This window comes from Ailuropoda melanoleuca, chromosome 9 (genome assembly GCF_002007445.2).
Source record: "Ailuropoda melanoleuca isolate Jingjing chromosome 9, ASM200744v2, whole genome shotgun sequence".
Taxonomy (NCBI): domain Eukaryota; kingdom Metazoa; phylum Chordata; class Mammalia; order Carnivora; family Ursidae; genus Ailuropoda; species Ailuropoda melanoleuca.
The window spans coordinates 102,974,664-102,999,012 of NC_048226.1; the positions used below are offsets into that span (position 1 = coordinate 102,974,664).

General features: G+C 59.9%; 4 protein-coding genes across 7 annotated transcripts; 3 read left to right on the forward strand and 1 right to left on the reverse strand.

Annotated features, from left to right (window-relative positions):
• LOC100480854 (cytochrome c1, heme protein, mitochondrial) lies at positions 1-1,712 on the forward strand (the record flags this gene model as incomplete). The annotated part of the gene is made up of 6 exons (XM_011228548.3): positions 1-212; positions 299-425; positions 513-670; positions 756-916; positions 1,223-1,323; positions 1,409-1,712. Coding segments are annotated over 6 exons (864 nt in total), but the record flags the coding sequence as incomplete, so codon positions are not given.
• A 934-nt stretch (positions 1,713-2,646) lies between these two features.
• On the reverse strand, positions 2,647-7,622 carry SHARPIN (SHANK associated RH domain interactor). 2 transcript variants are annotated; one of them, XM_002922094.4, is made up of 9 exons: positions 6,921-7,622; positions 6,459-6,633; positions 3,909-4,040; positions 3,692-3,833; positions 3,524-3,614; positions 3,290-3,443; positions 3,092-3,210; positions 2,878-3,006; positions 2,647-2,802 (listed from the first exon to the last, which is right to left on the reverse strand). In XM_002922094.4, the coding sequence occupies exons 1-9, from the start codon at positions 7,095-7,097 to the stop codon at positions 2,719-2,721; spliced, it is 1,203 nt and encodes a 400-aa protein (XP_002922140.1). In that variant the 5' UTR covers positions 7,098-7,622; the 3' UTR covers positions 2,647-2,718. The 2 variants fall into 2 exon arrangements, with proteins under 2 accessions (XP_002922140.1, XP_011226849.1); XM_011228547.3 differs by lacking the exon at positions 3,909-4,040.
• Positions 7,623-7,658: 36 nt separating this feature from the next.
• On the forward strand, positions 7,659-10,799 carry MAF1 (MAF1 homolog, negative regulator of RNA polymerase III). Of its 3 annotated transcripts, none has more exons than XM_011228545.3 (8): positions 7,659-8,008; positions 8,809-8,934; positions 9,034-9,162; positions 9,241-9,406; positions 9,523-9,644; positions 9,727-9,846; positions 9,961-10,149; positions 10,261-10,799. In XM_011228545.3, the coding sequence occupies exons 2-8, from the start codon at positions 8,852-8,854 to the stop codon at positions 10,280-10,282; spliced, it is 831 nt and encodes a 276-aa protein (XP_011226847.1). In that variant the 5' UTR covers positions 7,659-8,008; positions 8,809-8,851; the 3' UTR covers positions 10,283-10,799. The 3 variants fall into 3 exon arrangements, with proteins under 3 accessions (XP_011226847.1, XP_034524655.1, XP_011226848.1); XM_011228546.3 differs by having other exon boundaries at positions 7,663-8,008; positions 10,012-10,149; XM_034668764.1 differs by lacking the exon at positions 9,727-9,846 and having other exon boundaries at positions 10,012-10,149.
• An 80-nt stretch (positions 10,800-10,879) lies between these two features.
• Positions 10,880-21,082, forward strand: WDR97 (WD repeat domain 97). The gene is made up of 25 exons (XM_034668763.1): positions 10,880-11,053; positions 11,278-11,405; positions 11,585-12,213; positions 12,356-12,477; positions 12,673-13,366; positions 13,438-13,580; positions 13,665-13,901; positions 13,975-14,065; positions 14,253-14,385; positions 14,477-14,598; positions 14,856-14,916; positions 15,086-15,235; positions 15,332-15,589; positions 15,671-15,796; positions 15,882-15,965; positions 16,381-16,389; positions 17,568-17,687; positions 17,792-17,995; positions 18,076-18,267; positions 18,354-18,551; positions 18,640-18,761; positions 18,845-19,007; positions 19,347-19,879; positions 19,962-20,023; positions 20,135-21,082. Exons 1-25 carry the CDS (start codon positions 10,924-10,926, stop codon positions 20,323-20,325), a joined length of 4,902 nt encoding a protein of 1,633 aa, XP_034524654.1. The 5' UTR covers positions 10,880-10,923; the 3' UTR covers positions 20,326-21,082.
• Positions 21,083-24,349: the final 3,267 nt, after the last annotated feature.

Consider the following 24,349-nt stretch of genomic DNA (forward strand, 5'->3'; position numbering starts at 1 on the left):
GCGGGGCTCTTGCAGGCAGTGTCCTTGTCGTCGAAGGCCGGCCTGTCCCGGGGCCGGAAAGTGATGCTGTCAGCGTTGGGCATGCTGGCGGCAGGGGGTGCAGGGCTAGCTGTGGCTCTGCATTCTGCCGTGAGTGCCAGTGACCTGGAGCTGCACCCCCCCAGCTACCCGTGGTCCCACCGTGGACTCCTCTCTTCCCTGGACCACACCAGGTGTGCTGCTGGCTGACTGGGGTAGTTTCTGGGTGGACTGGGTGGGGTGGAATCCTTGGCGCCCCTAATCCTCATCCTCTCTTTAGTATCCGGAGGGGTTTCCAGGTATATAAGCAGGTGTGCTCCTCCTGCCACAGCATGGACTACGTGGCCTACCGCCACCTGGTGGGTGTTTGCTACACGGAAGAAGAAGCTAAGGCACTCGCCGAGGAGGTGCGGAGCCCAGGGGTGAGGAGGACCTAGGGACTGGGGCTCCTGCTGTGCTGGACAGCAGGGTTGTGATGGGGCTCTTCCTGGCAGGTGGAGGTTCAGGACGGCCCCAACGAGGACGGGGAAATGTTCATGCGGCCAGGGAAGCTGTCTGACTACTTCCCAAAACCGTACCCCAACCCTGAGGCCGCGCGAGCAGCCAACAATGGAGCACTGCCCCCTGACCTCAGCTACATCACCCGAGCTAGGTGCGTGGGCTGCCTGCAGGGGGGGTGGGGAGGGGAGGAAGGTCCGTCTTGTGCCAGGGCTCAGGACGCATGGATCTGGTCCCAGGCACGGTGGTGAGGACTACGTCTTCTCCCTGCTAACGGGCTACTGCGAGCCGCCTACCGGGGTGTCACTGCGAGAGGGCCTGTACTTCAACCCCTACTTTCCTGGCCAGGCCATTGGCATGGCTCCTCCCATCTACGATGAGGTCTTGGAGTTTGATGATGGTGAGAAGCCCCCAAGGGGCAACACGCTGGGTCTGGGTCCTCTTCCCACTGCCAGGGATGCTTCCCCCGTCTTGGGCCCTGCACTCTCCTTGGCTCAGGCAGTGTGTGTGTGTGTGTGTGTGTCTCTCTCTCTCTCTCTCTCTGAATCAGCTTATGGGCACCCTCCACAGCCCCGTCTGGCCCAGACCCCTATGTGCTGGAGGCAAGGGGGTCCCATTCCTTATGAAGCCTTGGTGATGCTCCAGGGCTACCCCAGGTTGGGTAGGGACCCCCAAGGGCAGCCCTTACCACTTCTCCTTGGCTCAGGCACCCCAGCTACCATGTCCCAGGTGGCCAAGGATGTGTGTACCTTCCTGCGCTGGGCATCCGAGCCAGAGCACGACCATCGCAAACGCATGGGGCTCAAGGTGAAAGGGTTGGGCACGGGAGAGTGGCTGGGAACTGGGCTGGGGTCCTTTCTGCTTCCTTCTTCTGAGCCTGCCTCATCCCCAGATGTTGATGATGATGGGCTTGCTACTTCCTCTGATCTACGCCATGAAGCAGCATAAGTGGTCAGTCCTGAAGAGCCGGAAGCTGGCATATCGGCCACCCAAGTGACCCTGCCCAATGTCTGCTCGCTGTCTTGCCTGAATGGGCCCTCAGGCCAATGAGCCACCCTGGACCTGTTCAGGCCTCCATTGGCCCTCTTGGCCAAGCCCCACTTTCTTTGGTTAAAGAGGGGAGGGGCCAGGAGACCAGGTTCTAGCTCCAGATCCTTCAGCCTCCATCATGGAAATAAATTAAGTTTCTCAACACACACGTTTGAGCTATTGTGATGGGAGCACAAGTTTGCAGGGGACTGTGGGACTGAGACCCTTGGTCTCAAACTCCCAGGGATGTTCCATGTAGTGTGGCCAACATTGCTATGTACAGACTGGTGATTGGGTGAGCACAGTCAGTACTGGATGTGGGATAGGAAACAACTGTTAGGGAAGGCTGCAGCCCTCATCAAGGGGGGGTACCTGACCACAGAGGTGAGGAGGGCCTGGCTTGGCCAGACAAGGCTCAGGGGCCTGGTTGGGTACCCAGCCATTTGTCAGTATGTGAACCACTTGGCTTTCACCCCAAGGGCAGCAGGGAGCCCTTGGCAGCATTTCAACAGGGGAGAGGCCTGGCCTCGAGCTGTTAGGGAAGGGAGACAACCTCCAACTGAGAAAGAGTAGACGAAGGCCACTTGGAATGTGCTCCTGGTCTCTTGATTGGGCAGATGGAAGAGGTGTTATGAGATGGCACCTCCTGGCAATCCACAGGGCAGCTGGGGCGGCCCTGCCTTGGGGCTCCTAGCGTCTGAGCTTTTCTTGTTCCCGGGAGGGGGGGTGTAAGGAGCACCCTGGCTGGAACAGCCCGCGAGCGGTAGCCAGAGTCTGGGAGCAGTGAAAGCCAGGTGGGGGAAAGCCTGTGCTTGAGGCTTCCTAGGTGGACAACAGGAGGCGTGGTCAGTGGTGAGAGTAGGGTGGGAGCTCTGCATGCCCTTGGGGTCTAGGAAGAGAGCTCAGCCCCATGCTTCTAGGATCCCTAGGGTTTGGAGTCCCAGGTACTCAAGTAGCCACCTGGATGTGATTGAGTTGCCCCACCAGCTGATGAGGACCAGGCCCTACCTCTGCCAGGTTTCATCCCAGTAGGGCTGTGCCCCGCCCTCCATCCTCCCAGCAGCTCAGTCTGCAGAAAGGCAAAGAGATGGGGCCCTCAGCTGGCTCAGAAGTGTCTTTAATGACTCCAGATTGTGGCCCCTCCACAGCCCTGGTGTGATCCCCAGCAAGCAGTCAGCAAAGGTCCCCTGAGAGTTTCAGGAGGGGGTCCAGGGACCTCGGGCCTGGAGGGATTGGGCCATCCTCTTTGTGTGTGACCTGGGGGTGAGGGAAAGCTTGGTCATTCTGCTTGTTCTGCCACCTTCCCCCCTCCCCCTCCCTTGCCTCTGGTACCTTTGGTGGCTGCTCGGTGGAGGCTGCAGGAAGGGGGTCCCAAGTACAGGGCTTTTGGGTGCTGCACATCTCACAACCAGGTCGGCTGGGGGCATTGATGAATGTGCAGGAAGGGCAGGACCAGCCAGGCTGGAGAGGCGGGGAGACACGTGCTGCTTCTCTTTCCTTCCAGTGCCCAGAGTCCCAGGCCCACCCTGCCCAGCCTCTTACCCACCTGAAGGGGGCTGGGGAGGCTGGAGCTGGCTGGCTGAGGAGCTCTGGGCAGCCCCAGTGACTGAGGAAACAGGCGACTTAGTTCCCCCTCCATCTTCTGGGGGCCCTGAGGGCTGTGTCCTGAAGCAGACGAGGTGGGGCTCAGGGGTGTGTCAGGCTGCACCTCGCCTTCCTCATCCCGTGCACGTCAAGGGCTCACCTGGGGCTTCTCGAGGGGCTGAGAGCAGGTAGAGGAAAGCAGGATCTCCATCCCGCCGAACCCCATAGGAAGCAAGGCTGCACTCGGGCACACACAGGCACCGCCCGATGACCCAGCGCTGCACAGCCGGTGGGAAGCCAAACTCCGAGAACACCTGGGGCCACAGCATTGGGGCCAAGCAGTGTCACTGAAGGCCCCCTGCTCCCGGCGGGGCTCCCCAGACCCCATGCTCACCTGCTCCTGGAGGGTCGCAATGGTGCAGTGGGGATGAACTTGCAGCGAGACGTGGGCAGAGGATGCAGCATCTTCAACTGTGACCTGTAGCCTGGGCCAGAATATAGGTCAGGGGGAAGGATGGGGGTCCTGGAAGGGTTGGGATGTCAAGAGGGAAGAAGGCCTCACCTGATGGGGCCAGGAGGGAAGCAGGCCTCCTGGAGCTGGACGTTGAGGGCCACGTGATGTTGGGCCAGGGTGGCTGCTGCTTGGGCTGCCCTCTTCTCATCCCCATCCTCAATGGCCCGGGCCAGGTTCCCCACCAGTTCTTCTGCAGGGAGAGAGAAAAGCCATCAGAGCTGAACACGGACTGCTGCTTCCAACCCCCTCCGCCACCTGCCTTTACCTTTCTCCACAGAGCTTCCCGGGCTCCAGCAAAGATCCGCCTTGGGTTGTGGGGCCTGGAGTGTGGGCACTTCAGGGGGACTGGGTGGGGAAACGGGGCACATTTCTGGGCCCAGGGCTTGGGACAGGCTGCCTAGGAGGGAAGATGTGGGGTGGGCTGGGGTCTCCTGAGATCCAGCCCCCAAACCAAGTACTCACCCAGGCCTCTGCTCTCTGACCTCAGATTTCTAGGACATTTGCCACCTCCTTGCTCACCTCAGCCCATGCCAGGGCTCTTGACCACACATTAAGCCAGAACCCCCCCGTCAACCTTGTCCCTTGCGAACCCCTAAAAGGTCCCTGCCAACTCCTCGGAGCTGAAGCTGCACTTGGCTTTTCCTTAGGCTCTGGCACACTTCTGGACTCTCGTCTAGCCCCACCTAGGCCCTTCCGCCAAAGAGGCCCTGTCAGCCTGCCACGGATGCTACCTTGGCCTCAACCAAACATCCTCAGAAGGAGCCTACTCCTTCCTGCTCACCAGGAGCCCTGGAGTTAGGACGGTCTGTCTCCTCTTGGTGCCCTCAGGGACAGGACACCTTGGTGGCTCACATTCAAACAAACCCTCCTGGGTTTGCCTGGTTTTTGCCTGCTCAGGGCGCCCTTCCAGAGCTGGTTGTGCTGCTGTCTCCCCTTCTCACCTTCCACGTGAGCCCCAGCCCACCCGTTGCTGATGCAGCTCCTGTGACGGCTCAGTATTCTGAGCTGTCCGCCCGCTGAGATAAGCAGGGCTCCTGGGCTCCCGAGACCAGGCCCGGCCCAGCCGTGGCTGAGCCCCCAAGATCACAGCACACTCTTGCCTGGGGGGTTTGTATCTGCTGCTTCCGGACCACACTAGGATCTTCAAATTTCACTCGTGTCACCTCAATGAAGCCTTCCTTGCCACCCAATTTAAAATGCAAACCCCTCCCTTCCAGCACTCCATCTCCTCACCATCTGACAGAATTTTACTTTTTTCCCCCAATTTAAATATGTATGTATGTATATGTACATTTTGGAATGGGGAGAAGGACAAAGGGAGAGGAAGAAAGAATCTCAAGCTGACTCCACACTGAGCACAGAGCCAATGCGGGGCTCAATCTCACGACCTTGAGATCATGACCTGAGCAGAAATCAAGAGTCGCTCAACCAAATGAGCCACCCAAGTGGCCCCCAACTTAAGTATTTTTTAATTGAGGGGCACTTGGTTGGCTCAGTTGGTGGGGCATGTGACTCTTGATTTTGGGGTCGTGAGTTCAAGCCCCATGTTGGGCGTAGGGATTACAAATACACATAAATAAAGAACGCCTGGGTGGCTCAGTCAGTCAAGCGTCTGCCTTTAGCTCAGGTCATGATCCCAGGGTCCTGTGCTCGAGTGCCGCATCGGGCTCCCTGCTCAGTGGGCAGTCTGCTTCTCCCTCTGCCCCTCACCACCACTTGTGCACTCTCTCTCAAATAAATAAAATCTTTTAAAATAATAAAAAATAAATAAACCTCACCTAATAAATATTTTTGGACTGACACACAAGGTTCCATTAGTTCTAAGTGTGTGACACAGTGATTCCACAAGTCTACACAACGCTACGCTCACTGCAAGTGTATGTTTACCTATATTATATGTCTGCCTCCCCTCTAGAAATGCAAGTTCCAAGAGGGCAGGGATTTGAAGTTTGATTCATGCTAAATCTCCAAGACCTAAAATGCTTAGTACAGAGCAGGTGCTGAATACACAGCTGAACAAATGAATGAACCACCTCCCTCCTCCTGCAAGTGCTGTGTTGTCTGGGCCTCTCTTAGGTCACATCGTATGGTTTTCTTCTTAGCCCTCTGGCAGCTCTTCTGACACATTTATGAGCCCTTTCCTTTGCTTGCTGCATTGTCCTGTCAGATTCTCTCTTGCTTCTCCCTCCCGGCGACCTGGGTTGACCTTTTCTACAGCCGATCTTTACCTCTTCAGAGCTCCACCCCCAGCCCGGATCCACCTAACTAGCCCCTCACCCTTCCATGCTCTTCCACACAGGCCCTGTCTGGGAGCTCCACAGTACTTCTCCGTCCAGCTTTCTGTCTCAACCACTAATTCTTCCATTTAAATAGCCTCGAAATCCAGCCAATTCCATCTCCTACACATCTCTGGAAACAACCTTCTCTCCTGCCCCATCTGCACCACCCCCACACAAATGCAGGTCTCAACCAGTCTTAAGTTGCTCGAATGTGAGCCTGTCACTCTCCCACTGGGTACATCCCTATTGCTCCTGATGCCGTGATGCCGTCTGTCTTACCCAGATCCTGAGGGCCTGCCTGCTCTGCCCCTCCACATTCGTCTGGTACTCCAGGCTCCAGCTTTTCAGCTTAGATTCCTTTTCTCCACTTTCTCCCTCCTGGGAGCCTTCCCAGAACCCACCAGTGGGTAAAGTGGGCCCTGCTTTCCCCACTGCTTCCCCCATCCAGGCCTGGGGGGGCTGGGGCTACTCCTGCTCTCTCCCGGCACTCACAATCCCTGCCCAGCCAAAATTAATCTTTGCTCCAGAGCACTAACCATTCTGTCCCTCCATGGTGGCACCTCGGACTAGCGCTGCCCACCGCTGAGCTTCCTGGGGGTTGAGGAAGTGCAGGCTGAGGGTCCCAGGCCCTCCCGGTGGAGGCTGCAGCTCATGCTGGCTGGGGCCTCGGACCGTGTAGGAAACTGACTCCAAAGGCCACTCCAAACTGACCTGAGGAAGGGGAGAGTCCAGGCTCAGTGTCTCCCGCCAGCACACACCGCATGATGACCAAAGGAACACGAGGTCACATTTATAGGCAACTTACACTGTCCTACGCCCTTTACTCATATTACCTTACGAAACCCTCAGGGGACACCTCTAAAAGTAGGTAGTAAAGCCTTTGTCTCCATTCTACAGACGAGGAAACGAAAGCAAGGGCACGTGAACTGCTCAAGGGCACACAGCCGGCCTGCGGAGGGAACTGGCCCCGGTCTCGAGCCCCCGCCGCCCGCACTCACCGTCCCGGGGCCCGCGCCCAGCAGCTCCAGCCGGAAACGCCCGGGCCGCTCGGGGTCCGTGCTCAGCTGCAGCTTCCGCAATTGTGCCTCGGCGTCCGGCCCCGCGCCCAGTGGCCTCACCGCGGCGTGCACAGCCAGGAGCACCGCGGCCGAGGCCGGGTCCGAGGGCGGCGCCATCTCCGGTCCGGCCCCGACCCGGACCCCCCAAGCCCGCTTCCGTGGGCTCGGGCCTCTGAGCGCCTCCGCCGACCGGAAACTGGGGCCGCAAGCCTGGGGTTCCGGCCGTGGCCAGAGCGTCGGAGCCCGAGTCTGTCCCTCCTGCTTTGCTCAGGATGGACACGGCCTAGAGGCTCGGCGGGCGGAGGCTGCAGCCCAGCGGTCAGTGTCCACCCGGTCGCGCCGGGCAGGAGCTGGACGCCGTTCCCAAGCGCCTTCCGGCCCGCCCCCCGCCGCCCGTTGGGCTGCCCGGCCCACCCACCCCGCGTGGGTCAGCCAGTCCGCCAGCCACTCCCAGGAACACGGGCTGACACCAGGGGCGGGACGAACAAGAGGCCGCAACCAATGAGCGCCAGGGAAGGAGGCGGGTTCGCATGTCATGGAAGAATGACGGACAGGCGCCACAGCCAGTAGAAGTGGACGCTAGGAGTGAATGGCGGGAGACGCTCCCAATGGCTATCCGAGCTCTCGATCCCGGCGGCGGGAGCGGGCCATTCAGGGGCGGGGGGCCGGGCCTTGCGGACGCTTGTTGTTGTCCGGCCCGGGGAGGCAGAGGTCGCTCGCTCGTTCCTTTGCTTGTTCGGGCCTTGTGTGGCGGTCGGCGGGCAGGTCGGTCGCGGTAGTCGGTCGCCGTGCAGGGGCGAGGCTATGTCGCGGTGGCAGCCCGGCAGGGCCGGCAGGGCCGGGAGTAACGGGACGTCGCCGCGGAGCCTCTTCCCCCGGATACAGCGCGGCCCGAACGGAGGCCGCGGCGCCGCCCTCCGGTCCTGAGGAGCTCGCGCTGCCCGGAGCCCTCACCGCCTTCTTACCCGCGCCGACGTCAACCGGCCCGACCCGGCCCGGCCTGGCCACAGCGAGCGCTGCGCAAGCAGGTAGGTGTCCGCCCTGTGCCGGGCGTCAAGTCGGGGCCTCCAGAACTCCAGCACCCAGCGGACTTCGCGCTAGCGCGCGTGCGCGTCCTGGGGCGCACGGCCTCCTGGGATCTGTAGTTCTCCGCGGCTAGCTTGGGGTTTTCCTTAGCCCCGGCGGAGAGGCGGATGCGGCCAGGCTGACGCTGGAGCGCCCTAGCCGCCGGCCGATAGGCCCTTCGGGAGTCGTGGTGCCTGCCTCTGTTCCTTGGTACCCGAAGAATTAGGCAGAGTTGCGGAGAAGAACGGAGAAGCCTACGGGTTTCCACTCCACCTTGCTAGAAACCCTGTAGAACAGGGAAAAGCGCTGCGTCCAGGTGACTGCAGGGCCCCAGCCCCAGCCGTGCTGGATCCTAACCTGGTGCAGGTTCTTACCCTAGCTGAGGGGCTTAGCCCGAGGGGTACTGCAGGAGTCCTGTGCGTTCGCGGGCTCATAGTGCCCCCCCCCCGACCATGGTGGGTGAGGCTCTTATGTCGGGATGAACGGTGGTCCAGGGAGATAAACCAGCGAGCCCTAGTATGAGCAGGATCCCTGGGACGCCCCCAGGTATCGGGGCAGGGGGAAGGCGGTTGGCTGAGCTGGAGCCTGGGCTCGCCCCTGTCAGGTAACAGGATCTAGTTTCTCTCTCCTGCTAGTGCTGAGAGCTTAGGAGTAAGCTGCAGGAGGGGCCCAGCTTGTTTCTAACAGCTCCACTTACCAGGTAGGGAGGCCAAAGGCTGAGCCCCAGGGGCCAGATACTCAGGGACTGGCCTCCCATTCTCAGGCAGCACTAGCCCCTCCGAGCACAGGACCCCTTCCCCAAGGAAATGAAGCTGTTGGAGAACTCGAGCTTCGAGGCCATCAACTCACAGCTGACAGTGGAGACTGGAGATGCCCACATCATCGGCAGGTGAGGCTTGGGCTCCATGGGCCTCCGAGGTCACGATGTCATAGCCCAGAGTTGAACCTGACGGGTGGCATGTTCCATGGTCCCCCTTGCACCTTGTAGGATCGAGAGCTACTCGTGTAAGATGGCAGGAGACGACAAGCACATGTTTAAGCAGTTCTGCCAAGAGGGCCAGCCCCATGTGCTAGAGGCACTGTCTCCCCCCCAGACCTCGGGCCTCAGCCCCAGCAGGTGAGCCAGGGAAGAGTCTGCCCACCGTGGGCTGTGGGGGTGCAGGCAGTGCTGGGCTGATGCTTTTTTTCCGTGCAGACTGAGCAAGAGCCAAGGTGGTGAGGATGAGGGCCCATTAAGTGACAAGTGCAGCCGCAAGACCCTCTTCTACCTGATTGCCACGCTCAATGAGTCCTTCCGGCCTGACTATGACTTCAGCACAGCCCGAAGCCATGAGTTCAGCAGGGAACCCAGCCTCAGCTGGGTGAGGGTCAGGCTGGGGGGAGGGGCCTGAAGCCCCACCGCTGTGCTTACTGGGCTCGGCCCAGTTCATGCCCGTTGTCCTGCCTCCTGAGTCAGTCCCAACTGTGACCATCCTAGGTGGTGAATGCGGTCAACTGCAGTCTGTTTTCGGCCGTACGGGAGGACTTCAAGGCCCTGAAGCCACAGCTGTGGAACGCGGTAGATGAGGAGATCTGCCTGGCCGAATGCGACATCTACAGGTGGGCTGGCGTCCCTGCAGGGGGGCCCTGGGTGTGTGTGGCACGTGGGCCTTCATACCGCCTCTTGGCCCACACTGCGCAGTTACAACCCAGACCTGGACTCAGACCCCTTTGGGGAGGACGGCAGCCTCTGGTCCTTCAACTACTTCTTCCACAACAAGCGGCTGAAGCGGATTGTCTTCTTCAGCTGCCGCTCCATCAGGTTGGCACCTGCCCGCCTCCCTTCCCTTAGCTTCTGCTTGGCCCACACACCATTCCCCAGCCGTGCCCACCCCACTCCTGACTTTGTCCTCCCTGGACATCCTCCCGTGGTCAGCAACAGGCCAGGGATAGGCAGTCCTAAGACCAGTTCCCACACCTCCCCCAGTGGATCCACCTATACCCCCTCGGAGGCAGGCAACGAGCTGGACATGGAGCTGGGAGAGGAGGAGCAGGAGGAGGAGGAGAGCGGAGGTGGAGGCAGTGAGGGCGGACCCGAGGAGACGAGCGCCATGGAGGAGGACAGGTGTGTGGTGGTTGCTGGAGCCAGGGGTGGCTAGGACAGAGTGGGCACCCCTCTGCCTGCTCTCCTGGGTGCTGACTCCTCCAAGCTCACTATGTGCCACCTTCTACCCAGGGTCCCGGTGATCTGTATGTGAGGATGAGGAACAGAGGCCCCAGCTTCATTCAGCTTCAACCAGTGCCTGGAACTGCCCACTCGAGGGGCCCCAGGGCCTCCCCAGCTGGTGGTCAGCCCCTGGCCCTGCCACGGCTCCAGCGCCGCCCAAGGCCACGCCCACCTAGCCCTTTGGCTTCCGCCTACAGATGTCTACTCACCCCCACAGGCTCCAGCTGCCCTAGTTGTGGTTGGCCTGGACAGCACAGGGCCTGCTGGGAAGAGCCACTGCCCTGTCCCAGTGAACTGACATAGGCAGGGACAGCTGGACTACAGAGTTTATTTTTGTATTTTGTGCCGGATCAGGCGTGGGCCTGCACACTCCAGCCCAAAGGGCCTGAGATCCAGTCAGCAGGCCCCTACAGTCACCACCTTGGGCTTGGCCAGCCCCTGGCGCCCACCTGTACCCACCCCCCCCGCCACTTCGCCCATTGGGCAGCGTGCACTGAGTGTCACTTTGCTGCAGCTGTTTGTTTCCAATAAAAATTTCTGTGACTTAATGGGGATCTAGGCTCTGTGCTGTGTTGGGGGGTGGGGTCTGCGTCGAAGGCGGGGCCTGTGGCGTCTGGTAGCCTAGCAACGGCCTTAGGGGCCGTTGAGCCGTCTGGACCTGCAGCTGCTGGAATGGAGACCGAAGTGTCAGATGCGAGCAACCCCTATTCAGTAGAAGGCGAGAGCCTGCTGCTGGACCTGGACCTGTATGATGTCGACAGCTACGACATCCTGGACCCAGGGCTGCTCAAGGAAAAGAATGGTGAGGTGGCCTGGCGTCGTCCCCCAGATACCCACATGACAGCAGGCATGCCTTGCTCGGGCAGGCGTTCTGTCTGCTGTGACACCACACTCCCAGGGCAGGCCCTCAACCCAGCAGGGCCCGGCAGAGAGGGCCTGCCTCCAGCCTCCAGCCTCCAGCCCCCAGCCTCCAGGTTGAGGGGTCCCAGACCGCACAGTGACTGCGCTTCCACCGCTGACCTGCAGAGTTGTTTTCGGACCCGGTCGCGAGGCTTTTTACCAGCAGCTCGCGGTGGCAGAACATGACCCCACGTGCCCGTGCCCGCCAGCTGTGGCTGCTCCTACGTGCAGGCCTCCATGACTTCGTGGAAAAGGTGGGGCTTACCTGTGGGCCCTGCCTCGAGGCCTCTTCTCTGGCCCACCTCTTCCCCTAGGTGTCCCTACTACGCCCCCAACCCAGATCCCCTTGGCTCCCCTAGGCAGGCGCACTACCTCTCCAGCCCCCCACCCCCACCCCCCAGCTGACTGCAGGCCTGCCCGTCCTGGCCCACAGGAAAAAAGAGGTGAGCTGTGTGTGGCACGCTTGACCCATGGGCTGGAGCCGCTGCGCCACCTGGAAGTGGCAGCTGGGCTGCGCTCGGTGGCACAGGACCCAGTGGGCAGATGCTTCGTGGTGCTGGATGGTGCAGGCCACCTGCACGTGCACAGAGAGGACGGCTGGGCTTACAAGAAGCTACAGGCCCCAGCTGTGCTCTCAGGGCTGGTGGCAGTGCTGGGCCCGCTGGGCACTGTGAGCCGCTTTGTGGGTTGGGGCCCCGAGGGGCTGGCCATCCTAAGGCCTGACCTCAGCCTGCTATGGCTGAGCAAGCCACGGATGGGCAGGATGCTGGCCCATGAACCCATCTGCTGTGTGCCAGTGCCCAGCCTGGGGCTGTTGCTAGTGGCAGAGGCAGGCGGCAGCCTGGTGCTCTGGAAGTTCCGTTCAGGGGGTCGCCGCCTGGTGCCATGTGGGTCACCTCTGCAGCTGCCACCAAGCCCCGCAGGTACACTCACCCGTTTGGTTCTGGGGCCTCTGCATTCCCAGCAAGTCCCATGCTGCTTCGCGGCCTATGGCTCAGCCGTGCTCATCTTTGATCTGCACAACTGGGCTCTCGTAGATGTGCGCCGGGACCTGCACAAAACGTGAGGGGTGCCTAGGGACTGGGAGAAAGAGAGGGTGGCGGGGAGAGGCAAATCCAGGAGGGCAAGCAGGTCATGGCAGGGGCGCAGGTGCTTACACACCGGGAGATGCTGAGTCTGCAAGGGCTTCCTCTTCCCCCCTCAGCACTATCTTGGACTTGGCCTACTGCCTAGAGGTGGAGGCCATGGTGACAGCCTCTCGCGACAGCACGGTGAAGGTGTGGGAGGCCGACTGGCAGCTCCGCATGGTGTTCATGGGCCACACAGGTGCGCCATACCACCGCAGCCCTTGAGGCCCCGGTCTCCGTCCTCCCTGTGCACGGGCCGCGGGACAAGAGCCCTGGGCTGTCCGGAACTTCCGCCAGCTCTAGCCGAGCTTCTCTGCACTGGCCGCATCACCGGCTGACGGCTCCCCTTCCCTAATCCCCCGGTGCACCCCAGTGACCCATGCCCCTCCCACAGGCCCAGTGACAGCTCTGGCTGCGCTCCCGAACACGTCCCTGGTGCTGTCGGCCTCGCAGGATGGGACGCTGCGCACATGGGACCTGCAGGCGGCGGCACAGGTGGGCGAGGCAGCGCTGAGCTGCTGGGGCCGAGACGCGGCGTCTGCGCGCGTGAACCGCCTGCTGGCGCCCGCGGGCCCCAGCTGGCCAGTGCTCTCCTTGAGCGCCAGCGGCGTGGGGCTGTGGCGCGTTCGCGAGCTCTACTCACCGTTGGCGCGGCTGTCGGCGCCAGTGCTTCACTTGCAGGTGGTGCCTGCGCTGCCCCCGCTCCCCCTCCTGCCCGCGCGCCTCGTGTGCGCATGCGCCGACGGCTCGGTCTACCTGGTGTCGGTCGCCACCGGGCGCGCCGTGAGTGCGCTGCTGCTTGAACCCGATGACTGCGCGGCCTCAGTGCTTTATTGCTTACCACGCGAAGCACTGTGGCTGCTGACACGCGCCGGACACCTGGTGTGTGCCAACGCTGCGCGCTGCCCCATGCGCGTGCTGCACCGCGTGTGCCCGCCCCCCGCCCCTGCGCCCAGGCCCTGCTGCCTGCACCTCTACAGCCACCTCACAGACCCCAGCGGCGCGTTTGCCAGCTGGGAGGCCGTGTGCCGGCATGGGGGTGAGCCGTGCCCGAGGGACTCGGCCCGCGCCCGGAAGGACAAGAACCGGTGGGTGCCAGAGCCGGCGACGGCGGGGCGGGGCGGCAGTGCCCGTGCCGACACGCTGCTGTCCTGCACAGGTACCTGCCCGTGGTGGGGCACACGGACGGCAGCCTGTCGGTCCTGGAGTGGCGCTGCTCGAAGACCGTCTTCCAAACCGGGGCACACAGCCCGGGCCCCGTCACCGCCATCGCGTCTACCTGGAACAGCATTGTGTCCTCCGGTCCATATCTCCCCTCCCCCTGGAGCTGGCGGGGGGATCCCTCCCCTGCCCCACAAAGGCCCAGCCCTGGCTCCCGCCCCGCAGGCGGAGACTTGACCGTGAAGATGTGGCGCGTCTACCCCTACGCCGAGGAGAGCCTGAGCCTGCTGCGTACCTTTTCCTGCTGCCACCCGGCCGTGGCGCTCTGTGCGCTCGGGAAGCGAATCACTGTAGGCTTTGAGGATCCGGACAGCGCCACCTATGGCTTGGTGCAGTTTGGCCTGGGCGACGGCCCCCGCTATGACCACCGGCCCCAGGATGACCCCACGGACCACATCACTGGTGAGGGGGCAGGGCAGAATAAAGCCCGAGCAGCGGCGTGGCCCCGGTCCCTCACCGAGCCTTGGTGCCTCAGGTCTGTGCTGCTGTCCGGCGCTCAAGCTGTATGCCTGCTCCAGCCTGGACTGCACCGTCCGCATCTGGACTGCAGAGAACCGCCTGCTGCGGTGGGCTGGGGCTGGGAAGGAGGGAGCGAGGGTTGGGGAGCCTGTGGGGGGCCGGCTGGGCTCTCCTACCTCCACCCCCACCAGAGCCTAGAGGCTGGACAGGGGAACAGGGCCTTGCCCCTGCTAGGGTTGCAGCTTCCTACTTTGTGGAGCAGGGCTGGACTCTTGCCCTGGATGCCCCCACCAGGCTCCTGCAGCTGGATGGCGCCCCTCAGGGCCTGACCTTCAGCAGCAGCAGTGGGGACCTGGTGTTGGCTCTGGGCTCTCGACTCTGCCTGGTATCTCATAGGCTCTACCTGCCCACATCCTACCTGGTTAAGGTACCCAGTGAGCACAGGATGGGCAGGGTGGGCTGCTGCGGGTGGACAAGCCCCCTGAGGCCAGGGCTGTAGGTTCCTTTCTCCTGTTCAGAAGCTGTGCCAGAAGGTCCCCGATGTGGTGGACGACCCTCCGCTGCCACTGACCAGCCAGGAGTCACTGACCTCAGCCCAGCTGCAGAGGCTCGCCAGGCTCCATGGGGTGGCCAGTCTTAGGTCTGCTGGCAGGCCCAGCCCAGCTGTCCCGGAGGCCCCTGCCCAGCTCCCCTGAGTCAGGGGCTGGCTGTGCGACCCCAGCACAAGGCCCCAGAGCTCCCAGGCCACTTAGGCCACCCCAAGCCGATCCCAGCCCCGGAATCCCTCCTCCTGCCAGAAGCCTGGCCGCCACCACCCCCAGATCCTTGTCCCAGCACCCACCCAGTCCCACCAGTGATGACACCCAGTGTCCCACCTGTACCCATCCTTGTCTGCAGCACAGACTTGTCTTTCATCCATCGCCAGACGGCAACAGCTCCGCAGCCAGCGTTGGAGGAGGTGGGTGGGTCCTGACCCCTCACCACCCCAAAGCCCCAACCCTGCACCCGGCCCAGGCCCAGGCCACTCCCGTTCAGTCCTTGGGATAGGCCTGGAGTCACTGTGGTTTTCTGGGAAGGAGATGACAAGACCGGAGGAGGAATGAGCTGACCCTTGTTCCCTCCCCCAGGACTTGGAAGCCCTAGTTGCCCGGGATCAAGACCTTCAGCAGCTGAGGCTGGGGCTGGTGGTCCCGGCTGCCCAGCCCCCACCCTGCCAGCAACAGCGGCAGGAGGCGTTTGACAACTACTTTCGCCTGATCTATGGCCCTGGCTTGCTGGTGGGTGTGAAGCCTCCCCTGGCCTTAGCCCTGACTCCAGGCCCTCCCTTCGCCCCCGGCCTCTGACACTGCCCATCTCACCTGCAACCCTCCCAGGACGTGCCTTCTGGAAGAGCGTTCCAGCGGTGGAATACCGTGACCCTCACTGTGGAGAGAGAGACCTGGGACCTGCGCACCTTACCCAGAGCTGCCAGCGGTCTTTGGCAGCCCGGGATCTGCATGGAAGCCCCAAAGGTGCCAGCAGCCCTCCCCCGACAGGACCCGGGAGCCATGGACCAGCGCTTTGCCCACCGTCTCCGAGTCCCCCTGCCTATCCCACCCACACACCGGGGGGTGCACAGCAGGGCATCCCAGGTAAGGCCTCCCACCCCTCCCACCTCTGCCCTGACCCCAGGACCCTGCGGCCAGCCTCTGACGATGTCTCCCTCACGCCAGCTGCTGGCCCGCTCCTCCCTGAGCAGTAACCTGGGCCTCAGTCTGGACCTGCAGCTGCAGGTGGAGCGGCTCCAAGGGGAGAAGCCTGTGGTCCCGGGCCCACTGTCCCTGCACCTACAGCACAGGGTGAGGGGGTGCCGCCTGCCCAAGAGCAGGGCTGCAGGGGCGCCGAGGGTCCATGCTCGGCTCTGAGCCCCTCTCTTGTCCCCAGGTCCCCCTCTTGAGGAAGAGGCAGCCCAAGGAGCCTCTCTCCAACTTCCGAGGCTTTTTTCCTGCTGCCATTCGGCCCTACAAGGTGAGAGCCCCTTGCTCTTCCCAGAGGCACCTCCCTCTAGGGGGCAAGCTTCTTATGTCCCCCATCTTCCCTTTGCTGCAAATCTTGTGCTCAAATCTGACCTGAGAGCCATGCCCGCCCACAGCCCTCCACCCACCTCCTGCCCAGCCCAGTTTGGGTGCTGCTGTTCTCTGGGGACCAGCTGCCAGAGAGCCAGAGATTCCTGGAGAAGACACGAGGCCAGGCCAGAGCCTCCGACAGCTGATTGTGCCTGACACCTCCTCCCCAGTTAAAGTGCTGGGTGGGTCCTGTATGGACTCTGGAACACCAGAGTCCTCTCCCTTTAGTGGAGCGAAGTCAGCAGGAGCTGGCCCCTTGCAATCTACCTCCTTCCAACCTCTCCCACCCCAGATATCCAGACAGGCCTCTCTGCAAGCACATTCTGGTACTGTCGGCTGCCCAGGTGGGTGCTGGTCCTTCTCGCAGCTCTACCATCTACCCAACCCCTCAACGCCCCCCTCCAAGTTCCTGCCACCAACCCCCCCTGCTCCTTATAGACATCCCTGTTCCAGGGCTGAGGCCCCAGTCCTGTGGAGAGTGTGCGGGGGTGTCAGCGTTCCCCAGAGGCCAGCAGCTGCCCAGACTTCCTCCTTTCGTCCTCTGTCATCACAGTTGATGTCTCACTGACTGCCCTTCAGCCTGGTCTCTAAAGGTTCTTTTTTGCCTGTCTGCGTATTTTGGGCATCAACTGAGAAAAGAGGCAGAACTGAAATAAAACAAAAGCATTTATTTGGGGCCTTAGAATTGCAATTCGGGGAGCACAGATTTGGTAGCAACCCAGACTGAGCGGTGCTGAGGAGTGAAGGCCAGGGTCTGTCCCAGCAAACTGCAGGAGCACTAGGAAACTTCACGAGTTATGATGGGGAAATGTGATCACACTGTATACTTCACTGGTTTTCTGAGTACTTTGGTCGTAGAAAAAACAGACTTTGCAGAGTGTCCACTATTCTTTTTTAGGATTTTACTTTTAAGCAATCTCTCCACCCAACATGGGGCTCGAACCCACAACCCCGAGATTAAGAGTTGCGTGCTCCACGGTCTGAGCCCACCAGGGGCCTTGCAGAGTGTCCAGGTTTTTTTGGTCAAGAATGCAGGGGCATGGGGCACCTGGGTGGCACAGCGGTTGAGCGTCTGCCTTCGGCTCAGGGCGTGATCTCGGCGTTGTGGGATCGCCCCACATCAGGCTCTTCGGCTATGAGCCTGCTTCTTCCTCTCCCACTCCCCCTGCTTGTGTTCCCTCTCTCGCTGGCCTGTCTCTATCTCTGTCAAATAAATAAATAAAATCTTTAAAAAAAAAAAAAAAGAATGCAGGGGCAGCAGTCTTGTGTTCAGTCTTGGCCCAGTTCCATAGAATTCCTCTTTCAAAAACAGGATGAAGTTTTAGTTCCCGAACAGTCTCTAATGTTCAGAGGTTTTACCCAAGTTTGTCTGGACGGGGGTGTGAGCCCAGTTCAGCTCCCCAAGCCCTGGCAGGCTGGGGGTGCTCTGCCAGGTGGTCTCTGGGGTGGGGGTGGCATTCAGGTTCTCAGTCCCCGTGCTGTGTGCCCCCTCCAGGACTGGCAGCGGCCCATCAGCTTCCCGGGCCGCGTGCCCAACTCGGTGGTGCTGCAGCAGATGTGGCTTCATGGGGAGGTCAGCGGCCCCGGAGCCCTCGCCCAGCTCACCAGCCATCGCAGGCACAAGGCAAGGGGGGCCTGGGGTCTCGCCCTTGGGTTCTACAGGAAGGGGCCTGAGGCCCCCCCGCCCCCGCAGAGCGCCGGGGGCCACCTGAGCTCTCTCCTCTGCAGCCAGACAGTAGCCAGGATGACCTATGGCTGCCCCGGGGCATCAGGCGGCACCCGGCCAAGTGGCGGCAGAAGCTGATCCAGTGGCTGGGAGAAGAGGAGGAGAAGGAGGAGGAGGAGGACGACGAGGCGCGGGGTCTGGACTGGTCCTCAGATTCCCTGAGCGCACAAAGGCAGCTCTCTGAGTCCGAGGAGATGGAGGCTCAGGTAGGCGCCGGCTGGGAGCTGGGCTGCCCAGGGCAGAGCGGGTGGAGAGGAGGGGCCTGCAGCTGCTGCCGCTCCCGCAGAGCTCCGAGTATCTGACCCCGAAGCGCAAGCACTCCGGCACCGCCGCTGGGACCGAGACCTGCTTTCGCCGACCCTGGTATCCCTACGGGCACTCGCTCTGGGAAGAGCGCTACGGGCATCTGCCCGGGTTCCTGCATTTCTTCGTTGGCCAGAACTGGTTCAAAAAGCTGTTCCCCCTCTTCACCCTGGAGGTTCGGGGGTCTCGGGCACGTGGGAAGCCCAGGCTGGCGGGGAGGGGCAGTGCCGGGGGCAGGGCCTCAGCACGCGGTACCCGCAGGCCTACCCCGAGGTGGGCACGGTGGAGGGCCTGGCCTCACTGTTCATGGACCTGCTGTGCGAGGCCTCTTGGGCAGACTGCGTGCACATCTTGAAAGCGTTGCGGAGGCTGCTGCCAGACACCAGCAGAGACTTTCGTAATCGGCTGCAGGGCGTTCTCGTGCGCCTGCTCAACCTGGACCAGCCCCCCAGCTTCCAGGTGCACCGCTAGCCCCGCCCCAGCCCCGCCCCAGCCCCGCCCCTGGCCTCGGCTCCGCCCCTGACGCGCTTCTCCCCTGGGCGCTCAGGACCAGACGCAGAAGCAGTTCGTGATGCTGGCGCTGCAGCTCCTCCTGGCCTGCTCCCTGGAGTCCCGCGAGGTGGTGCTGGAGCTCATGTCCTACTTCCTCTACTCGCCAGCCTCCTGCCGGTGAGTCCTGCTCCCTGCTCGGCCTCCCCACTAGCGGGAGGGGCGGGGGAGGCCTCTGGATCAGCGGCTCACACGTGTTCCAGGCCCGAGCTCAGGAAGCTGCTGGACGGGCTTGGCCTTCAGGATCCGCAGGGCTTCCTGTTCCAGGAGATGATGACCTGGGTCCAGGGCCTGGACGCTGACTCCAAGGCTGCCCTGCGCCAGTGCTGCTGCCAGAAGCTGGAGGAAATGATCCAGAGCCTGCAGGTCCTGATGGGTGAGGGGCGGGGGGCAGGCTACTGGCAGTGGAGCCTCCAGTCTTGCCGCCCACCCCCCAGGCCTTCCCCAGGTCTTTGAGGGGAGGGGCGGGGGATCCAGGTGAAGCTGGCCGGCTCTTTGCCTTGCTCTGTATTTGTGCCTCGTGGGTCCTCTCCTGTCCCCCAAACCCACATTTCCGGGGATCTTCCTGCTCCTCCCCGGGAATGAGTGGGCAGCCAGGTCTCAAGCTTGGGGCCAGGGGCAGCACCGCTCAGGCCTCTCTGCGGGGGGAGGGGGAGCCTCTGCCTTGGGCCTCGGGACACTGCCCACTGGCTGCTTCCCCCACAGATGGAATGCTTGCAGCCTTCCATGGCCAAGTTGTCAGAGATGCTTCCCAAGGTCTCCCAGACCTCGGTGTTTCCATCTCCTCCCAAGGAGGCCCTGTCTCGGATTTCAGTGCTCGCTGGGTCACCTCACATCTCAGTGACACCCTTGGTCCATTCCTGGTCGCCCTCACTGGTGGCCCAAGGGGAGCTGGACTTGGCTGTCCTCGAGTCCCGAGCCAAGCCGATGCCTTCCGCGATGCGCCTCGGGCAGACCAAACACGTGCTGTCGGAGGCGCTGCCCCCCTTCTGCCCCCCCGAGGTCCACTTGCGCTCCTCGGCTCCCGCCGCGCTGGGGGAGGAGCCGCTGCCGCTGGAGCAGACGGACTGGTCCCGGTCACAGATGCTGGACCTGGGGCCAATCGACGCACTCAACTTCTTCTGCGAGCAGCAGAGGGCTCGGCAGCAGGGTTTCCTGCAGGAGGAGCTCGAGAGAAGGCGCCCGAGCCCGTGCCCGCCGGAGCCCCGCACAGTGCTGCCACAGCCCCGGGATCGCTGGTGAGGGGGCCGCAAGGCTGGGACAGGGCCTGGGGGGCAGCCGAGGGGCTGGGCGCGTCAGACCTACCTCCTTTCCCTCTAGGCACTACCCCATCCTCCGGCTTCAGGAGGCCGAGGTCCAGAGGTCTCCGAGGAGGCTGAGGGGTGAGTGGGGACAGGGGTAGAATTGGACCCCGATGTCTACCTCCACCCTAGCCAAGGTCCCAGGGGGGCGTCGACCCCACCCTGAGACCTCACTGTCCTGCTGGCCCACAGACTGGATGCGGTCCCGGCTCTGGGTGGGCCACACCATCCGTGGCTCCATCCGGATGCTGAAGCTGCCGCTGCCGAGAGCGGAGGTCCAGCCTTTCCCGCCGGCCTGGCCCAAGCCTGCGCGTCCGCTGCCGCCACTGCTCCTGCAGCGCTACTTTCTGCCGGACGATTCGCACCCGGACAGCTGCGGCTGACCGGGCTACTGGCCCCGGTCTCTTCGTCCCTTTAGAACTGGGTTGACACGTGGCTCTCCAGCCAGCCGTTCTCCCCTGGAAATAAAGGCCAGGAAAAGGGGTGCTGTCTTCATCTTTGGGGGCTGCAAGTATGAGCGGAGCAGTCTGTATGGTGTGATGATGTGCCTGTCGGAAGGCAGGAGCTGGGGGCAAGGTGGAGTCTGGCGTGGTCAGCCCTGGGTGCAGCCCCATTCCTGCTGGGGGTGGGTCTGTCTGCCAGGAGTGAGACCCATCGTGTGGGCATGTCCCTGCTCAGGCACTCAGCCTGTGTTTATCAGTAAATTACTGGGGTGGGGACTCATGGGCCAGTGAGTGGCCAGGCATGGAGGGAATGGGAGGGTCTAGGTGGCCACACGTGTGTGTGTGTGTGTGTGTGTGTGTGTGTTGAGGGGGGCCTGCTGTCGTTTGCTGCAGACTTCAAACCAGCCTCTGTTGGCGCTTTGGTACCCTTGGGCCGGAAGGGAGAAGAACTGATGGGAGTCCCCTGTGCTTTATTCCAGAAGCAAGAAAGGGACAGGATCGTTTGGACCCTTCTACCTAAAACTTGCCACGAGACAGAACTTGTATGTGAAGTGTAGGGTCTCGGAGGGCCTTGGCTTCCTTCGGAGCTGTCAGGACCTCCCAGGGCACAGGTCCCATGTGTACCCTTGTTATCAGGGCTGCCTTTGTTTTGTTTAAGATTTATTTATTAGAGAGAGTGAGTGAGCGCACGAGAGGGAGGGGCAGAGGGAGGGGGAGAGAGAATCAGAAGCCGACTCTGCCCCAGGCCCAGAGCCCAACGTGGGGCTGATCCCATGACCCTGAGATCACACCTGAGCAGAAACCAAGGGTCAGGCGCTTGACTGACTGAGCCGCTCAGGTGCCCCCAGGGCTGCCCTTGTGAAAGGACCTTCTAGCTTTTACATCCTCCTTTTGGGTCGTCAAACAGCAGTTTCCTTTCTCTGAATGTTTTCATCCTCCAACTTTAGAACTTTTTTCACAGTGGTGTTCTGGATAGAATTTGTCTCCTAACCTTTCCCCACAACCCCCAAACCGTGCCAGGGCTCTTGTTAGGAGGCTGCTGAGAGGGTGGCCCTTTCCGAGGCTGAGTAGGGCAAGAATGGCCGGGTCAGGAGAACTGAAGACATGACATTTGTATTAAAGGACCCGTGCTGGCTGAAACGAGGACTGTGGGGCCATGGTGTCTGCTTTCATGGGTGTTTCCTTTAAATTATAAAAGCAATAAATTATTTTAAAAATACCAACATGAGAGGGGCACCTGGCTGGCTTAGTTGGTGGAGCGTGCGAGTCTTGATCTCAAGGTCGTGAGTTCAAGCCCCATGTTGGGCATAGAGCTTACTTTAAAGTAAACTAAAAATAGATAAAAATATATTTAAAAGTATCAACATGAGAAAATAGGGGAAGTTTAAGCAAGTCAAAAAACCCCATTAATTATAAAAGGAAATATTAGTATATATTAATGCATATTAATATATAATCATTTTAAAATTAAGAAATCTATTAATCTATACCATTCAGAGAATAAAAAGGCCACAGAGTGGGAGGAGATAGCTGTGATACATGTAACTACAAATGACTCATCTCCAAAATATATAAAGAACTTCAATAAATCAATAACATATTCCCTTCACTTGCTAACTGTGTGGCTTCAATGAGTTACCCAGTTCTCTGAGCCTTGGTTTCCCATGTATGAAATGGGGATGATGTTGCTCAGAGGCTGCACAGGACTGTCAGAATTACATTTTTATATCTAACACACTTAGGAATAATGCTTAGCACAGATTATGCAGATAGAAAACAAAGTCAGACCCCCTTTTTAAAAAAAAATGTTTATTTGTCAGAGAGAGAGAGAGCACAAGCAGGGGAAAAAGCAGACGCAGGGGGAGAAGCAGGTTCCCACTGAGCAGGGAGCCTAATGCGGGACTCAATCCCAGGACCCCGGGATAATGACCTGAGCCAAAGGCAGATGCTTCACGGACTGAGCCAAAAAACATTGAATTTAAATGGATGATTTGGATGTTATATGGATTACATCTCAATAAAGTTATTTTTCTTTTTTATTTATTTGACAGAGAGATGGAGAGAGAACACAAGCAGGGGGAGCAACAGAGGGAGAGAGATATGCAGGCTCCCCGCTGAGCAGGGAGCCTGATGCGGGGCTCGATCTCAGGACCCCAGGATCCTGACCTGAGCTGAAGGCAGACGCTTCACCAACTGAGCCACCCAGGCGCCCCCCCCCATGGCATTCCTGCCAAAGATAGATAACCTGAACCTAATCGTACGGCAACCAGACAAATACAAGTTGAGCAACATGCTCCGAAAGAGCTGGCCCGTGTTCCTGCAGGTGTCAAGGGCATGAAAGTCAAAGGCTGAAGAGTAGCTCCCAGTTGAAGGAGACTGAAAATTTGTGACAGCACCCTTTGCTAAAAGGTCACTATTGGGATAACTGGGGTAATTTGGGAGTTTGACTGAGGTGTCTGGGTCAAAGGTATGTGGAGGGTTTTTGTACTGTTCTTGTAACTTTAACTTTGAAATTACTTCCAGTAACTTTAATTTATCTTGGGAATATTTAAGGCTCCCTACCTGGTGATTACTGTAAACGCTTCCTTGAATCAGACAAAGCAAGGGCTTGCCCGTTCACCTCCGGATACCGGTGGGCTCTGGACGCGCACACTTTCGGCTCAGTCAGACCTACCTACCAGATGCGTCAGAGGGAATTGATTACCTACCTTATCCATGATATAACGACTCTGTTTCTTGAGAAATTTTCAACCTTGGACAGGATCTGTGCATCAGAGCATGTGGTGTCGTTGGAGAGGTGGGCGTTTCCTTGGACTTGTCTACCCTCTTCCTTGGTTTCAGGCAAGTGGGCTTTACACAAAGTTAGGTTGAGACTGAGGCTATGAAGTGCCCATGGGTCTCATCTGGGGGCAAATCCTGGCTCTTGGACCTTATTACCCGCTGACTTCAGCCCTCTCAGTGGCTCTCCCGGGCATCACTGTCCCTGCAGGCTTTGTTCTAGCCCTTAGAGTGAAATAAAAATAGTATCGATCGACTAAGGGGCTTATAACCAATGTAGAAGTACATAATCCACGCGGCAAGGAATAGAGGGAAAAGTCGTGTACCAGAGAAGTTCTCAAATCGGTGATCTCAGCCTTTACCTTAAAGAGACTAGAAAAAGAACAGCACATTAAACCCAGAATAAGCAAAAGAAAGGAAATAGTAAGGTCAATGTGGGCATTCATTTAAGCAAAAAAGAAAATAGAGAAAATATATGAATCCAACATGATTCTTTAGTAAGATCAATAAAATGGACAAATCTCTGGCAAGACTGACAGAAATCGCAAATCGTCAGCATGAGGGATGAGAAGTGTCACAACCACAGGTGCTACAGACGTTAAAAGGAGAGGGGAATATTACCAACAACTTTATGCCAATGAATTTCACACTTCAGATGAATGAACCAATTCCTTGGAAAACACAAGCTACCAAAAGTCACTCAGGAAGAAATAGCTGAATAGCTATGTGTCTATTAAAGGATCTGTGGCCGAAAAATCTTTCTAGAAAGAAAATTTCAGGTGCGGAGGGCTTCACTGGGTAGTTGTACCAACCACTTAGGGAAGAAATGCCAGTTTCACAATCTCTTCCAGAAAATCGAAGGAACACTTGCCCAGTCCTTCTGAGGCCAGTGCTACTCTGAGAAGAAAATCAAGGCTTTATATGAAAACTACGGACCAGGATGCAAAAATTCTAAGCAAAATTTTGCCAGACTGAATACGACATATGCAAATGTACTATCATGACCGAATGGAGACTGTGCTGGAAACACGGGCTGGTCTAACATTTTTAAAGTAATTATCTTGCGGCTCTTGCCGCAACGGGAGAGCTCTGCCCACCCACCAGGGGCTGGCCGGGCCGGGGGCCGGTGTCACACCGGGGATTCCCGGCTTCGGTCCGCGCGCCTCCTCCCCCCCGCGGCCCCTCC